This window comes from Bidens hawaiensis, unplaced genomic scaffold (assembly GCF_021521415.1).
Source record: "Bidens hawaiensis isolate Kalapana, Puna unplaced genomic scaffold, B.hawaiensis_p1.1 tig00011635_1, whole genome shotgun sequence".
NCBI lineage: Eukaryota > Viridiplantae > Streptophyta > Magnoliopsida > Asterales > Asteraceae > Bidens > Bidens hawaiensis.
This window is the reverse complement of record NW_027491913.1, coordinates 419,376-437,974: the sequence shown is the minus strand read 5'-3', so window position 1 is coordinate 437,974 and position 18,599 is coordinate 419,376. Positions and strand designations below refer to the sequence as shown.

General features: G+C 33.4%; 1 protein-coding gene and 1 pseudogene across 1 annotated transcript; one reads left to right on the top strand and one right to left on the bottom strand.

Annotated features, from left to right (window-relative positions):
- Window positions 1-237: 237 nt before the first annotated feature.
- Window positions 238-3,288, bottom strand: LOC143538494 (uncharacterized). Its single transcript, XM_077032050.1, has 3 exons — window positions 3,265-3,288; window positions 2,041-2,313; window positions 238-372 (listed from the first exon to the last, which is right to left on the bottom strand). The coding sequence occupies exons 1-3, from the start codon at window positions 3,283-3,285 to the stop codon at window positions 325-327; spliced, it is 342 nt and encodes a 113-aa protein (XP_076888165.1). The 5' UTR covers window positions 3,286-3,288; the 3' UTR covers window positions 238-324.
- A 9,643-nt stretch (window positions 3,289-12,931) lies between these two features.
- Window positions 12,932-17,485, top strand: LOC143538508 (ABC transporter F family member 5-like; annotated as a pseudogene).
- Window positions 17,486-18,599: the final 1,114 nt, after the last annotated feature.

Here is an 18,599-nt window from a genome sequence, read left to right as displayed (position 1 = left end):
CAAACCGAAACATATAAAATCGGTTTTGACTTTTGTAGACCAAACCGAACCGGTTTTAACCTCAACCGGTTTTGAGTTTTAAACCTGTTTGTGCACCTCTAGTCTAGAACTTTAAAAGTACAAATAAATCCGTACGAACTTTAGAAGTATTAAATCTTGAATGTCTAGAATTGTAAGTTATTTTTTGTTAAATCAGTCACGTATGCAATGGTCAAATTGTTTCATTGACCAAATGATGGATGGGAAAGCAAGATTGAACAAACAACATATGATTGGTGAGGATTTGGTTACAAAAGAATTGAATCAGTTACAAACAAACAAACATTAGGCTTTAACACAACAATTGAAGTAGCTCAAAATGCTTCTCCTCCCCTGCATTCACCACATTTATCCAACATCAGTCTCAATAATTAATCAATAATCATCATCGGACAAGTATGAAACACAGTTTAATAATTGTGATTATGACTGGGATTACCAAAACCCATTCCATTGTCATCCCAACTTCTTCCTAACCCATCATTTTCAATTGTTTTCTTTTTCAAATTTGAATCACCCATCTTTTCTTTAGACTCGGAAATATAATTATTCATATTACTAGTCTTTGACAGTTGACACAAGAAAGAGAATTAAAAAAAAAATCCCTAAAATAACACAACTCAAAAAGACGGTCCATTAGTACCCAAATAAATAAAAGAAGATTCATTCATCATTGGGTAGGCATTCATCTACTACAATGATTAGAACTGGATAGAGAACATTACAAGCATGCCAATCATGAATCTTTGTATATTATTTGATGAGAACATGGTAATGGTTGCACATGGCTTCAATATATTCCTTGTTATCTACAGCAATATCCCTAGGCTTTTGGTATTTGGAGAATAATAAAAGAATTGTTTAAACTTATCTTGCCACCTTATGGCTTATAACTCCCGAAAACTAGTCAAGCCAAGTCTAAACTTGACTAAGCTTGGGCTGAACTCGTTGAATATAAGGCTATAAGAGAGCTCAAGCTCATTATGTAACTATTTATTTATTAAACTAAATAAAGTTTATATACATACTGTCATACTGGTGCTTGTCTAGGCTCGTGAGACTAATCAAACTCGGTATATGAACTTGAGGCTTGGTTTGCTTGTTAAATAAGCTCAAATTTAGACTCGACCTAGTTTAAACTCTCCCCGACTCAAACTTTTAGTTAGCTGATTTTAAAAAATAAGAACTCAACTCATTTACACCCTATCCTATTCTAAAGTGGAATTTATTTTAATGGGTACAATTGCACAAACAATATTGTTATGTTAACGTGTTGTCTATATCATGGGCCAAAGCCGTCATGTGCTAGCCAACCAGATGGAGTGACACAACAACCAAACTATCTCCAATGTTGTTGATGCTCGACCAACATCAGCCTTGTTAGGCAAGGCATTGTTGAGTATTAATTATCCTTAATGATAGATACCAACCACACCTCCAACTTTGATCATATGGTAACTTTTTTGGTACAAATCTCAATTATGCAAATACTAATATATCCGGTAATGGCTAGCTATTGGTTTGGGTGTAATACTGGTTGTATTCATGAGTTGACAGGTTGAACCCGTGGTGAATGTTTGCCATTTGACACGAACACGACTTGTATTATGTTTTGCATGTTCATATTCTAAAATTACCAATTTGCAACCCAAAAAAAAAAAAATACAAACGTACATCAATTTCTCTTTTAAAATGATTTTATGTTCATGAATACTCAACATTTTAAGTTATGCCATAAAAACAATTTTACAAAAAAATAAACCCGTTAACCCACCAGATCAATCCATCCAAACCATTTAGCCAAACATTTTCACGGGTTTAACTTGAAACTGACCTGAACCTGTTTAGACTAAACAAAAAACCTACACTTTTTGTGTTAGGCTCGTGTCGTGTCATAAACTCACACCCCTAGTTACTGAGGATGCTAGGTTTAAACTGGTTCTTAAAACGGGAAATAAATTTAGGATTAAAGTAGTAAAAATGAGGTCGTTAAGCGTTTACCGTTGGAGAGTGGTGGTCATCTTGGACATGATCATGATCATAATTACTGTGATGAGCGGGAGCGGCCATGGGTGCAGTGTTATTTGTGGTATCGAGTTTGGGGGTGGCCTTGATGAGTTCTTCTTCATTGCCAATGCTGGCTCTTGATATCTCTCTTTTGTTCTGTTTCTTCATCTCTCTTATCTTTGAGAAATTCAGAGAGTAGTCTGGGAGTGGTCCCTTTTGGTCCCAATCTCCAAATTGAGGTACTGATATCCATGGTGCTGCATTCTTCTAAACAATGTAGCAATCAAGCTATTATTTGTTTTAGAACAAGTAATATGTTTAGAAGTGCGATATTTAAATAATGTTTTTGTATTTATTGCTTTGAATGTGTTACACAAGACGCTTATGTGTATGGACTATATTCAGATGTGTGTATTATATGATTGTCATAGTCAGTTATTATTAGAAAATGCATTGTAGCTTGTAAGGTGTGAATAAAAGAAGTTTCATTAGTGAGTTTCATGATCTTAAATCAACTTAATTCTTTGACTTTCTCATTAGTGAACAACATCCACAGTTCAAATTTTCAAGAAAGAATAATATAAAAAAGTCAATAGCTTTGATTACGGTATATTATTATTAAATTATTATTATTATTATTATTTTCAAAATATGAAGACATATGCATATTAATAATATTGTTAACATCTTATATATATATATATATATATATATATATATATTAATTTTAATACAAAATAGTAATTTTAGAAAGAATAAAATTGGAACGGTTCAAACCATGAAAACCATTTTAGCCGATTTTTTCCGTCAATCTGACTCAAACAACCCGCTCGCTTGATTTGGCCCTAAACCAGAAAATTTTATCAAAAACTACGATAAAAGCATTTACATTGGAATCCTTATATATATCATCTCCAACCATATAATTTAAGAAAAAGTTAAAGAGATTTTCATCATATGTTACACTCTATTATCCTATCCCTAAAATATGGTATATTTGTATAGAACTATATGGTTTGGATAGTAATATGAACAAATTTTATGAATAATATTGAAGTACGGATTCCATTCCAAACACCACAAACCATTACTTTCACATCCATGTTCAAAACAAAACCGAGACTGAAGCTACTTGTTTCATCCTCCAACAAATCACCAAAATTTACATTAATATCCCATGAACTGAATTCATATAATAAAAAGAAACTGAAATCATACCTCATCCTTGCTGTGTTCCATGTCCATAATATCGATCTTGTTTCAATATGAAGCACACAGATTCATAAACCGTGAGAGAGAGAAAAAAGAGACAGAAGCTACAGCAAGGCGACAGCTTCAATAAAGAGAAGTAAAGTGTATGTGACTTTACGACAACCAATTCCGAATGGTCGTCCAACACTTAATCCTCGGGAAATTTATACTTTATTCACTTACTCTTTGGACATGTTACATGTATTTAATTACGGTCATTGCCATTGGTGGCTATCCGTTTCGCATAACCCAAAATTCGATTATTACTCACACTCGAGAATTCGAATTTCGAGTTGAATCTGTATTCAATTCAATGTTTTAATTCGAATGCAAATCATATAATCCAAACGTCTCAATTCATTTCGTATTATGAGTTATGATTCGTCACGGTACCGGTATTTTACCGACTTTCGCTACTGGTAACAACGAATCGGTAACGTACCGTACCATACAAACATTTTCAGTATCGTTATTCAATTTTGGCAATTTTCACTATTGGTATTTTTGATATCAGTACTGGCACCGAGCTAATCCCATTTGAGCGTGTTTTAAGTTTCGACACATGTTTAATTTTTTTTTATCCCAAAACAAGAAAATCAAATAATAATCAAAATATCTAATTAGTAAACTGCATTTGATCGACCAATTAGGGTGGACGAAGTTAGGGATGCAATGAAACTTGAACCTGATGGGAAAACCCGAAACCCGACATAAATGGGACGGGTAATACTCGATCCATTAGAGTTTGGGACGGGTTTGGTATTAGTTTTGAATTTTTTTATGAGTTTGGGACGGGTTTGGGATTTGTAATATACCCGATTACCCGATAACATTAACCCATTTACCCGATTATATACCCGATGTACCCGACTTAACTTTTTCTATATTTATATATAGTATACTTAAAATATTTTAAATATATTATTTGTTGAAACTTGTTATAGCAATTATTTAAGACATTTTATTTTATGGTAATCGTTATTTGTAATCGATTAGTTATATTTTGTCAAAATTCGATGGAAACCCGATGGGTATTGGGAGGTATTTTGACAAAACCCAATTGGAAACCCGAAACCCGATGGGACAACCCGAAACCTGATGGGTAATTACCCGATTAAAACCCGACGGGTTTGGGACAAGCTTTCATAAACGGGTATGGGTTTGGGAATGGCTAAACCTGACCCAAACCCGACTCATTGTCATCCCTAGATGAAGTACATCCCACACCCGCCCATCTTTCTTCACCTTTCTTCGGTACCTAGATGGATGGGGTGATGCTCCCACTCCATCCTAAATTCCTAACACAAAATCCCACCTTCATCCCCGTCATCCTTCCCACTGGAAGTCTTTCTTCTTTTTGCGGCATGGTAAGGGGTGTGGAGGCCCTGTCCCGGGGTGATTTTGAGCGGTACCACAGAAAGTGAGGCGATGTTCTTGTCGATACCGATGCGGCACTGCTCCGTCCTCCCGCACACTCCATCTACCCTTATCTCATCAGTTAACATATTAGGTATGTTTGACAAAACTAGCTGGTAGCTGTAGATTTTTAGATATATTTAGGGTATGTTTGGCATGAAGCTTTTAGGAGCTTTTAAGAGCTTCAAGTTTTAAGCTTTTAAGAAAAATCTCTCACTCAATAAAAAGCCTTGTTTGGTGGGAAGAGCTTAAAGCTTTTAAGTTAAGAGATAAAGCTCCGTATTGAAACGCTCCTAGTACTAGCGTTTAATCAAAAGCTAGAAGCTTTTACATTTGAATTTACAAGTTTGGTACTTGAACTTTCATCACCTTTTGTTAATTTATATAATAGTTACATATTTTACCCTTATTCAAAATTAACTACCCCCATGACTCTTTAAAAGACCATAACTTTTTCACACGTTAGTATTTTCTTAAACAAATTACATCATAAAAAATAACATTTTATTCTCTTTAATTTGAGTATGGTATTGCTATATTTTTTTTAACTTTAAAAAATTAGTATACTACGTGATTACCGGTTATGTTTGGCAACAAGTTGGATCAAACGAGCTCGGGTCATGTGTAAGACCAAAGTAGGGTCGGAACGAGTCAATACAAAAAAAGGTTAATTTAGTTTGGTTCGTGTTGGTACGGTTTTGAGTTGAAATGGGCCAGGTCAGAACATGTTTCAGATTAAAATAGGCTGGGTCGGAAAGGGTTTCAGATAAAAAAATGTTGGTTTAAAAAATTATCTATTTGAAATTACTATATATTTCATCTTTGTTTCTTGATTTCGCCACCGGTTACACGCTTACTGCCTTTGCACGAAGTAAACGTCTGCATTCGGGTTATGCGTGCACTATTATCAAGTGCATCAAGTACCGACACTGATTATGCGGTTAATGTCAGGTTGTGCGCGCACTCAGTCGCACCGCGCGGGCACCCAATTAGTTTTATTAAAAGCTCCAACTAATCTGCCAAACACCTAAATATATCTAAAAAACTATAGCTAACAGCTACCGGCCACTAGCTTTCAGCTAACAGCCACCGGCTAGTTTTGCCAAACATAAGGTGTTTGGCAAAGTAGCTGGAGCTTTAATAAAATGTATAAAATGACCAAAATGAGCATAATTAAAAAAAACATAATACTAAATGTATATATTGTGGAGGTTATTTAAGTAATTGTAAATACTAAAATCTTGTAACTTTTTCTAAATGTTACTAGTAGGAGCTTTAAAATTTTTCTTATAACCTAAAAATTTCAAGCTCCTCCAACCAAACAAGCTTAAAACTTGAAGTTCCTAAAAACCCTTAAAAACTTCCTACCAAAATATCAAACGTACCCATGATCAAAAGTTGATTTGCATTCTCGCCGATTTTATGTTGATTTGCATATATGTGCGTGCTAGATTATCAAAAGTTTAGGAAAATAGTGATTGAAGTATTATTATTTTCTTTTGGATTTTCATGTAAAAGCTTTCCCTTTGTTGAATAAACTGAAATTCAACTTGAATTCAAAAATCTTAGCCAAACTTATATTTAAATTCAAGTTGAATTCCAATATAAATTTCAAATCTTCAAATTCGCGTAACTCAAATTCGACTCGATAAACACCCTTGATCTTCTTTCGGGGATCAACAATTCCACTTTAGCGAACCACATTTGCATGTTAAGTCCATGCATGTGCCACAAGGCAACAGGATCCGTGCGACTAAGAAACGCCATGGGGAACTTAGTGTTATCCATAGCGGTTAGATTCGCTTAATTTATTTTGATTTCTTTCGTATTTTAATAACATTTAAATATCATTTAATTAAGTTTTTCTTAAATAATTTGAGTTTGTGAACTTTAAGGAAAATCTAAATACACATAATATTTAATTTGTCTTATTCAACATTTCAAGAATGACATTGTAAGACTCCAAACCACGGAAGCTATAGTATGATACCATTATACTATTTATGCTTGAATACAATTTATGGGTTGAGTTATTCTACAAATGCTAACAAAAATGAGAAATGTGAGAAGTCATAATTAATTAACATATGTCAAGTGAGGACAAAAAAAAGGGTATAAAGGTAATTGTACATATTTTCTCTCTCCACATACAAGTCAAATGTTAATTCCTTAATCATTTTAAAACGTCTATAACTTTTTTATATGATATTTTTTTAAAAAAAATCACCATAATAACAAACGTTTTTTATTTTTAATATGAGTATGGCTTTGTTATATAAAAATTAAAACAAAAATTACGTCATTGTGTCTTTCTGTTTGTTATTGTGTCTTTTTTCGTCATTGTGTCTTTCTGTTTGTCATTGTGTTTTTTTTTAAATGCTAATAATACGGTTGTGTAATAATAATACGTCAAATATAATGATAAAATAACAACAAATTATCTAATACATTAAACACAATGATGAATGCATATTACACAACTACCTGAAACGTAAAACACAATGGTGAATATATATAACACAATGACCTGAAACGTAAAACACAATGGTGAATACATATAACACAATGACGTGGTAAAACATAATGGAAACTAAATATTACACAATGATATGAACCTAATACACAATGACTAAAACACAATAAGTATAAAGACAAATGATGAACACAAAGATACAATGACAAGCAAAAAAAACACAATGACTTAATCTTTGTTATCTTTAATATAAGCATAATTGATAACACAATGACCAAAATTTATAACATAATGCATAGAAAAACCCAAATAAAAATCATAACAAACAACCAATAACACAATATAAAAACTCCACTAATTTTATTTTTATTTTTATATATGATACTCATATTAAAGATAAACAAAACGATTGTTATTATGGTGAATTTTTTAAAAAAAAATAATGTTGCATGAAAAGTTATGGATGCTTTAAAATGATGGGGGATCGACATATGCCTTGCATGTAAAAAGAGAAAGTCAACAAAAATGGGTTATTACCTTTATGCCCTTCCCTATCAATTTATTATCTTAAATTAACTTTAGCCCACGATTTATTTCAATTTAAAACATGCATCACAAAAGTCATTATTCAAAATTACATAACAATTACTAATTAATTACTATTACTATTAGTATAATTTAGAAAGTTGGCGCCACAAAGGGTAGTTTAGCTTATGTTTGTGTAAGCTATTGTGGTTTTCTGCTCGAACAGTAACTTATGTGTTGGTTGGAAGGTTATGTTACATTGTGGAAACGCTGTTTCCAGTCTTGGACGAAAATGAAGGTTTGACTCTCTTATTGTCCGTTTTTTTTATGGTGTGTCTTTCACATTGGACTTTGTTCTTAAACCTATTTTCTTTTATTTCTGCTTATTTTGCTCTAATGTCATTTTTGTCTTCTATTAATCTTTTAATACATGCATGCAAACTATCATTTGATTTTGGAGTTGCAGAGGACGACTGAAAGGCCAACTACATTCACATGGTAAGTAACATATGCTGATTTTTATAGAATGGCTTCATATATCCAATAATATGTATTCTTGAATTGTCTATTTGTATATTTCAATGCATGTATTCAATATAATAGATCGTTTGAAGTTTTAACATAAATGCAGTTGTGGTCGGGTGGTTTTAGTGGCAGGTTGTAATATGGTGTTTCGTTCAATTCCCGGGTTGGATTCTTTGTTAGGGCAAAGGGTGTAGAGCTTTTTTTTTTTCCCGTTAAGATCAATGGGCCCTGATCGGTATAGAATATTTTTAGTTATGTTTTCTTTTGTGAAACAATTCAATTTACAACTATATATTAATGTTCTTGAAATTTTGTTCTACGCTTAATTTAATCATCATCGATGAAATAATTTATAAATTTAGTGAAGGATTTTTTATTCTATTGAGAACTCTACATGGTTCTTTTATGCAATTATGTGAATAAGTCTTACCTGAAGCCGATAGAAATATGTGTACTTACATCTGTCATATGAATAACTAAATGTGTGTATGGGTATGTTTTGCTAAATTAAAATTTTCTAACATTTGTAAGGGGATGTTGTTAAGGTGTTGTATGGCTGGTTTGTATCTTATGTATTTGTAACGGGCCATTCGACAGACCTGCTCGCTATTTTACACTAAATGAGTGTTGTAACATGCAAATTACAGATATCAGGTATGCTCTTTTTTATTAACATCATGCAATTGACATAACGAATGTGAATTCTTTTTTAATAGCTATCAGTTGATTATGTTCGAAAACGATTATCAATACACTAATACGAAACACATATTTTAGATTACATTGGATGTCTTGTGGCGATAACACCTAAAGATATTATGGACAACAGGAAGACATACCTAAGTCTGAAAAATGATAGGTACCGGTTCCAAATAGACCGAAAAGCTTCTGCTTATTTGTTACGAATACTAAAATAATATGTTTTCCCCTAAAACAGCAATGACACCATAACACAGGAGCATTGGTCGCCGTTGCTATGACATCAACAAAGGTCCAACAATTAATCCGTAACTCAACAACCAAATACTTATTTGCCTTCACAAAAACTATACTGATAAACTAAGAACAGATGACATGCAACTCAGCTCTGACACCTACTACTTCAGTCTTGTTCAATCCCCTAATTCCAGAGCTACCTGTCACACCCCAACCTAACGGCAGAACATGCTGGGGCGTGACAACATTTGTATCATAGCTCAAAGACACTAAAATATTTATAAATGTCAATATCTAAATTTATTTATTCCCAACAATACACAAATAATTCAAATGAAAAAGAAAAAATACACAAATAATTTGTCAACAACACACGTTGAGCGAGTAATTCACAGTTTGGTGTAAATATAATAACAATATTGAGAAATAAACAATTCCTTGCGTTAGTGAGTAACAAAAAAGCAGTAAACACATAAGTACAATCAACAATTTATCGAGCAACATCACAACCACGCAATTAATGGAATTGTGCTTGAGTGAAATAATATAATAATAGTAGTTTTTAGTACGCATAATGCCCCCAAAACAATAGAGAAAAAGGGGATGTGATTACTCACCTTTGAGATAAGGTAGACGGTGATGTGAAGACGGGTGAAACGGACTAGTTAGTTCCACGAGGAGCTTCGATGATAAGTCATAATTTTAAGGGTACAACTAAATAAGTAACTAATCATAAAAACAACCAAGACTCAACAAGAAGGGTTTCTAACGGATTTGGGATCATTAAACGTTAAACCTATAATAAGTTTTATAGCATGAAGTTGAAAGCAATTAATTATTAATATAAATTAATTTTCTATTTTTAGACAATAAATTGCTAGTTTAAATATCAAGTACATATTAAGTATTTGAACAACAAACTTGTTTTGGTGATCGGTTCACTTAGACGAATAAGAGAAACAATTTTTAGTTTAAATAATTATTCACAAAAATATTATAATGGGTTTGGAAAAATATATAGATTTAAAAATATAAAGTTTAAATATATTTATGAATGTATGTATGCATGTGTATACACACACACGAAAAAGTTTAGGTGATGATTTATTTTAAGATGTAAATGGTGCTTGATCCGTTTAATGGTTAAAATAATATATATATATATATATATATATATATATATATATATATATATATATATATATATATAATAAAAGTAATAAAAACAAAACAATAAACTAAAAATACAAAGCCAGGTTTTACTAACAAAAGAAGGGGTTAAGTGAGTAGTTTGTTTTTGTCGGACATGAACTCAGGGTTGAGTCGGGTTTGTGCCCAACATTTTTAAGATGTGAAAATAACGTCAAAAGGTTTAAAAATTAGATTTTAATTAATTTGTTTATACGTAACCAAACTTTAACGAACCAAATGCGAGATGATTTTTTACCACCTTTGTTAATTGGTTTGATAGCATGACAATGATCATGACTATGTATAGAAAAACATATGTAAAAGTTACCCGAGGTTTGACTAAGAATAAGAAACTTGAAAGACTTATGAGCCCGGCTTTGACTCTAAAAGTCAAAGTTGCAAAGAAATTGGAGAGCTTAGAAAAAAATGTGAGAGTGAAATGAGTTGTGACAAGGAATGGGAAGAGGTAGGACCTCTTTATATAACCAAAAAATCGTTAACTTTTAGGTAGAATGAATTAATTAAAAATAGCTAGTCAAATGGCAATCTCATGGCAAAAATCATGGACTTGGTCAAAATAAATAAATATAATTGAATGCATTCAAAATATAAAATTAATCATAATTAATAAAAGAATAATTGTTGAAATGTAGTCAAATGTATTTATGATCATCATTACAAGTTCAAAAGAAGCATAAACGAATTGAATTGGTCTTGACTCAGATTCAATGATTAAGATAACAACATTAATAAATAAAATTAAGGTTAAGACATGAAATAACATAACTAAATGCATAAAACTCTTTGCTTTATAAATATACCAATACTTGCAATTTTAAACGGGTCGAGTCATCGGGTTTGAGATTTAACGAATGTTACAACTTCAATGGCCTCCTATGTCTTACGTTGCTACAAACCAAAGAATTGGTTCTTTGGAACCCCACAACCACGACATACAAACGCTTACTAACAAATGAATCCCATGGTGTTTATGACACCATCATAGAAACTTTGGGATTATACAATGGCCCTTCAATGACTATAGAGTTTTGCATATTAAGTGTGTTGTAGGTTTCATTACAGGACACATTTATTCAAGACAAATAGCAACATGGACACAAAATACCTTTCAACACAAAAAGGGAATATGTAAAACGACTTCTATGTGGTCCAATGGAACTCTATGTCAACATGTGCTGTACTTCATCATTTCGAAGGCTTGGGTTGTGTTTACAAACGTCGTTATTAAATTTCACACAATAATGGAACAAGTTAAAGAGATAGCCTTCCCCCTGTTCCATCAAAATCAATTTTTAGGTGGGAATATCGAGAACTCCCCGCTCTTAACTCATGGAAGTTGAAACATGTCACACAGCCTACGTCCCTACTCCGAGATAAGTGAATCCCCATGTTCACAAACCCCGCAATCCCATTAATATCCTTGCACTTGTGGATCTCCATTACCCATTACGTAACAAACGAAACACTATTTGCTATGGCTGCCACAACAAAACTACATTGCGGTCGTCACCAGACCGTTAGGACATGCCTGCCACATGAATTGGTTTACCAGTGAAAAGGAGCGGTCTTCACTAAGACCCTTATCTCTCCTGCTATTTAAGTTTGTCAATGTTGTATACTTTTTTTAACTCCCAACAAATTCCTACTTGCCAGTATGTAATGCTCAAAATAAAAACTTTTTGTTTATGCAAGTTAAGTACCAATCACTTTATAACACAATCTATCTAATATATATGCATACGCCAATATTTTAGTGTGCTCCCCTTCACAAATTACAACATCCAACAAACCATATGCATATATGGCAGCGCGCTCACACTGATAACCAATTACACATCACACCAAACACTACAAACTAATACAAGGAGATAATTTATGCGAACTTGCAGCAACGTGCTAACACTTCTGCTATTAATTTAAAAAGAATAATCATAAATCCACACAAGTTCACCCACAGATTCGGAATTAAACCACATATATCCAAAAATACTTAACACTTAACATAGTAACCAAAACACTATCCTAGTTACCGGACGTAATCGGGTGAACGCTACCGAAAGTTCACAAACACTATTGAACGAACGTGGCCTCTGTCCGTGTTCGTCTGTTAAGCTTACCAAATGAATTTTTTATGTTCATGTCCGGTTTGATTAATAAACGGACAAACATAAACGAACTTACCGCCGAACGTCCAGTTCGCTTATAGCCCTAGCCGAAGCATTTCGCTGTCAAGGAAAGCAGCCACGCTGTCGAGGCAACCGTTTATGCTATTTGCAGTTAGCCTGGGCGGTCCTAGTATCGATCATGTTAGACCAATAATAATGTTAAGCTTCGGAGGTGGTCCAGAAACCCCGATCTCTAGTCCTTTTGTAACAAGTTCTCTTCTCATGTTACATAGGAGCAAGGTAACGAGACAGACCACCACCTTCATACCTTCCAGTCTTACTATCATTTCAGTTACACACCCCCCTTCATCTTCTTACTCCACATCTATACATGCATGCACACTTGTTCCACTCAGCAACTCACCACCACAACAAACAAACAATGTCCTTAACCACCAAACCCCACCTCCTAACCCACACCACCTTCTCCCACCACCACCACCGCCGCAAACCACCCCATTTCCACCCTATTCCACCACCATTAACCACCCTTAAATTAACCCACAAACACCACCCAATTACATCATCCACCATAACCATACAAACCAAAGCCACCACTAATACACACCAAGACGACATAGAGTCTCTCTTTTCAAACAACCCATCGGAAACAACCGATCACCGGCCAAGAAGCAAACCATCAGCCACCGGAGCCTCATCAATATCCTGCGGTGTCAGGTTAGAAAACATAACCAAAACATATAAAGGCATTACAGTTTTAAAAAATGTATCTTGGGAGGTCAAGAAGGGGGAAAAGGTAGGACTAGTAGGCGTTAACGGAGTCAGTAAAACAACCCAGTTAAGAATAATATCGGGTGCGGAAGAACCTGATTTGGGTAACGTTGTAAAGGCGAAACCGAACATGAGGATATCGTTTTTGAGCCAGGAGTTTGATATTTCCGAGAGTAGGACGCTTAGGGAGGAGTTTCTGCATGCTTTTAAGGAGGAAATGTAGGTTTGGAAGCGGTTGGAGAAGGTGCAGAAGGCGATTGAAGCGCCTGTGGATGATTTGAAGTTGCTGCAGAAGAGAGCACAGGCTGTGGATTTGGATGTTGTTGATGTCAAGATTAATAAACTGATGCCTGAGTTGGGGTTTTCGGTTGAGGATTCGGATAGACTTGTTGCATCTTTTAGTGGTGGATGGCAAATGAGGATGTCACTTGGGAAGATACTGCTTCAGGTATAAATCAATTTCAAATTTTGGTTTGTTATAATATTAGACTAGTTGTATGTATATCATGCTTATAACTTTAGATCAGTCCCAGTGTTATATATTTATATACAGAACCTCTATGTAACCTTATTAATTATTGTACAATATAATCCTGGTTTTTGAAAACAGTTTGATTTCTGTTTTTTTTTGGTTTTCGGTTTTCATTGGGTTTTATCATTTGGGCTTGAAAATATTGGGCTTTGAAAAGATGGCCCAAAAAGGAATTAAAGTTTGAACCTTTGGTCCTAAATATTTATTGTTAACTAATGGTTAGTTTGCTGTTGCAAATTTGGACCTAAACTTTTTGTCCCACACCATTATTATTATTATTATTTTTGAAATACTTAAAATTTGTTTTTCGGTTTGGTTTTTTCTGTTTTTGGTTGATAGCAAAACCGAAGCTGAACCAAAAAATCTTTTTTTTTTAACATAAAATCAAACCTTCAGTTTGTTATTGGGTTTGGTTAAGTCGATTATGCTCATTACTGTTAAGTTATGCAGTTTTCTGTGCACCCTTACTCTTCTAGTGCTTGGATGTGAACTTAACATGATTTTGAATTTTTGATTATTTTGTGTCAAAATAGCTACATTTGGAGAAAATGGTAAATAGTTGCTTTAAGAAAAGATTATTAAGACAAATGTTAATTTGACTTGTTCCAAACATCAAGAACTTGATTATGCTAGCAACATATTGTTCAAGTCGCAATTGTAACTTTGAAAACACACGTCCAAACATCCCTTAATACAGGACATGAAAAAAGAATATCAGATGTATGCATGGCCATGGGGATTGAGCATGTTAACTCTTGCAGGATCCAGATTTGTTACTACTGGACGAACCTACAAATCATCTTGATCTAGACACAATTGAGTGGCTTGAAGGTTATCTTAACAAGCAAGATGTTCCAATGGTGATCATATCTCATGACAGAGCTTTTCTTGATCAATTATGCACAAAGATAGTGGAGACCGAGAGGGGTGTTTCTAGGAAATTTGATGGAAATTATTCTCAGTATGTAATTGGTAAGGCATCATGGATTGAAGCTCAGTTTACAGCATGGGAGAAGCAACAGAAGGAAATCGAGCATACACGAGGCTTAATTAGCAGGTTAAGTGCTGGAGCAAATTCTGGGCGCGCCTCTACAGCTGAAAAGGTTTCATTTTTTAAAAATTTTGACTGTTAAAACAAGTTTGATTAAATAATATTAGTCGTCTAAAAAGATTAATTATGTTGAAGTTGATTAATCGACTTCGCAGGGATTAAGTGGGCATAGGGCTGTAAACAAGACGAGCCGAGTCAGGGTGAGCTCAGGCTCGGCTCGTTTATCTTAACAAGTTGAAATGTTGACCTCGAACCAGCTCATGGCTCTTCGAGCCGGCTCCTTAATTTTTAAAATTGTTCCATTTTTTTTATTTACACATTGGTTTATATATGAACTAAAAATAAGATTTGTAACATATACATGATGCAGTTTTTATAACGTACATTATTCATAATTATATATAGAGACAGGTTCAAAAGGGAACTACAAAATGTGGGGAACGGGGGAACTCCCTTCCCAGCCCTTGATCATCTCCCTCCATCTTACTGTGCACCCTCGATCACATCATTTTTATAAGGCAAAATGTAGAGGATCATGTTAGATGTAGAGGATCAAAGAACACAAGCTTTTTGAACAACCGTAAGTGGACACTTGAGTAGTTGATAATTGATTAAGTATATAAAAATATAATTGCTTCTGATTATGTAAAAGCTAGAAGGATGAAGGTACTAATTCTTGTATAGTTGCACGGTTTTGTTACATATATTTATCTAAGTGACTAGTTAATTTTCGGTTTCATAAAAAAGTTGTTAATAACTACGTTTTTCGATCATTTTACATCTTTACACTTGTTGTATGAGAACAGAAACTAGAAAAGCTTCAGAACGAGGAACAAGTTGATAAACCATTTATCCGGAAGCAAATGAAGATTAGATTCCCGGAACGCGGAAGAAGCGGGAGAGATGTCGTGAGAATAAAAAATCTTGAGTTTAGCTATGAAGACAATGTAAATAAATAAATGATATAACCAACGTATAATGCCTTACTTTTATCTGATAAACATATGTTTGGTCATACAGGTTCTATTTGAAAAGGCTAACATAACAATTGAAAGGGGTGAAAAAATTGCAATAATTGGGCCAAATGGTTGTGGAAAGAGTACTCTGCTTAAACTGATTATGGGCATACAAAGGCCCGACAATGGTGAAGTAATTCTTGGTGAACACAACGTACTATCAAATTACTTTGAGCAAAATCAGGTAGTGCAAATTATTGGTCATATTATCAGCATTATTGTTATAATTTGCAGAAGATAATTAGTTGATCTTAATTTCAGGCAGATGCTCTTGATCTAGAAAAAACCGATACTGTAGCTGAAGTTGCAGAAGATTGGAGAATTGATGATATTAAGGGACTTCTCGGACGCTGCAATTTTAAGGCCGATATGCTAGATAGGAAAGTTTCACTATTGAGTGGTGGCGAAAAGGTGATCTATTATAATATATTTAAAATGCCTAAAATGCCCTTTTTAGTTTCTATACCAACGAAGTAACCAATTTGTAGAGGCAGACCAATATCATCGATGTACCAATTTGGTTATGTTGCAGGCGCGCCTTTCGTTTTGTAAGTTCATGGTTACGCCTTCCACGTTACTGGTGTTGGATGAGCCAACTAATCACTTGGATATACCTTCAAAAGAAATGCTTGAGGTTCGCGTCTCGCTTCGTTAACATCTTTTACATATAAACTTTTTACGAGTGACTGATTAGAACAAAGCACCTAGCGGTAACGAGCATTTTTTACAAATTGTGGACGTCCAAATGCATTGTACTTGACAGTTTAATGATCCAAAATTGGTGATTTTTGCAAACTCTGGTGTTTTTATATATCATGCTTAATGATTCCGTATGTTTGTTAGGAAGCAATTTCTGAGTACCAGGGAACTGTCATTACCGTATCTCATGACCGATATTTCATAAAACAAATTGTAAATAGAGTTTTAGAAATAAAAGATGGAAATTTGGAAGACTATAATGGTGACTACGATGTAAGTTCTCGTTTCAGTTTACTCAATAGTTATTTCTGCTCCTGCCATAAAAATATTTAGAAAAATAATCATTATTATTGAATGGATTATGGGACTTTGATTTGGGCTTTATTAGTATTATCTTAAGAAGAACATTGAGGCAAGAGAAAAGGCGCTTGAAAGAGAAGCAGAGCTAGAGGACAAGTCCCATAAAACAAAAGCCAAATCCAAGTTTACAAAGGTAACTAATTTTTTCCATTTTTTGTAGTTTGTAAATAAGTAATGTTTAAATAATGTTAAAAGAAAGTAAACGGTTTAGGACATTACAAAATCACAAACATCTGAATACACACTTTAGACTATTTTTTGACCTGTTTGATTTTAACTAGTTTTTACATTTGCCATGTTAGACAATTATAAACAAAATTAAAAATTACTTCATCTGATATAAAAATGCTGCCTTTTTGGTTTGTTGATATAAAGGCGGAAAGAGATGCTTGGAAGGAGATAAAGACGCAGGCATCTCAGGAAAAATTGGAGGCATTACAGCACGCAAAACAAAAATCAAAAGGAACAAAGAAGCTCAAGATGCAGGCGTTTCAGCAGGCAAAACATAAATCAAAGGGACTGAAAAATGCTAAAAGGTGGAACTAAAGAAGAGGGGTTGATTTGTGTACATATATCAGATATAGGAAATATAGGAGGAATAGATTATGGCAGGATGAATGAGTGGTTGGCCATGGTGTTTTTTTTTGGTGGTGTGGGCATGTTTACTCTTGTCAAACATAAATTTCAGTTTGCCTTCTTAATCATCTTATGTGTAAGAGAAAATTTCAAAATTATGATTTGTGTCCCTATGCTATATGAGCGAGCGTACTATACAGGTCTTGTTCTCAAATTGAGTGATCTATGCCATTATGTCATTGAACTTTTTCGACGGGCACACTATGTCTTCTGCTGTTAGTTGACCATCCATATACTTAATGTAACTACAGTATCAAAGAAGAGGGGTTGATTATTATTATTATTATTATTACTAGATTCTATCCCCGTACGGGTTGTTTTACGTTATTCGTTTTTAATATGTGTATTTGGATTTTAATTTTATTTATTGTAAGAAAGTTAATAATTCATATAATTGAGGTTTGATGATAAAATGGTTTCACAAATAAATAATATGTTATAATCCGGTTTAAAAGCTATCTGGGTTTGGTGATACCCATTACCCGTTTATTTTTCTTATTATAAAATTGTTTCTTAGTTATAAATATTATCTTTTTTTAAATAAATTAGGATATTAATTTTTAGTGTATCCCTATTTTATAGGATTCTCATATCAAATATTTAATGAGATTAATTTTTAATATAATGAGATGTTATAGCTCGTTTAAGAGCTATCTGAGTTTGGTGTGACATTTACCCGTGAATTCAGGTCAAATGCGTGAGAAGCCTTCATTTACAAATAAAGCAATCCGATGGCTTGAGAGAATGGTTGTTTTATATTTTTCGTTTTTTAATATTTATTTTTTGGATTTTAATTTTCTTTATTGTAAGAAAGTTAATAATATACTTAGGGTTTGATAATGAAAGGGTTTCATAAATAAATAATATGTTATAACCCTTTTAAAAGCTATATAGATTTGGTGATCCATGACCCGCTTATGTTTTTTACTATAAAATTGTTTATTGATTATAAAAATAATATCTTTTTCTTATTAAATTGGATACTAAATTTTAGTATATCTCTGTTTTATAGGATTTTTATATC

Coding starts and splice junctions, on each gene's coding strand:
- LOC143538494 (XM_077032050.1), bottom strand. CDS start 3,285: ATGGAACACAGCAAGGATGAG. Junction 2,314..3,264: donor TGGAACACAGCAAGGATGAG/GTATGATTTCAG, acceptor TACATTGTTTAG/AAGAATGCAGCACCATGGAT. Junction 373..2,040: donor ATGACCACCACTCTCCAACG/GTAAACGCTTAA, acceptor TGGTGAATGCAG/GGGAGGAGAAGCATTTTGAG.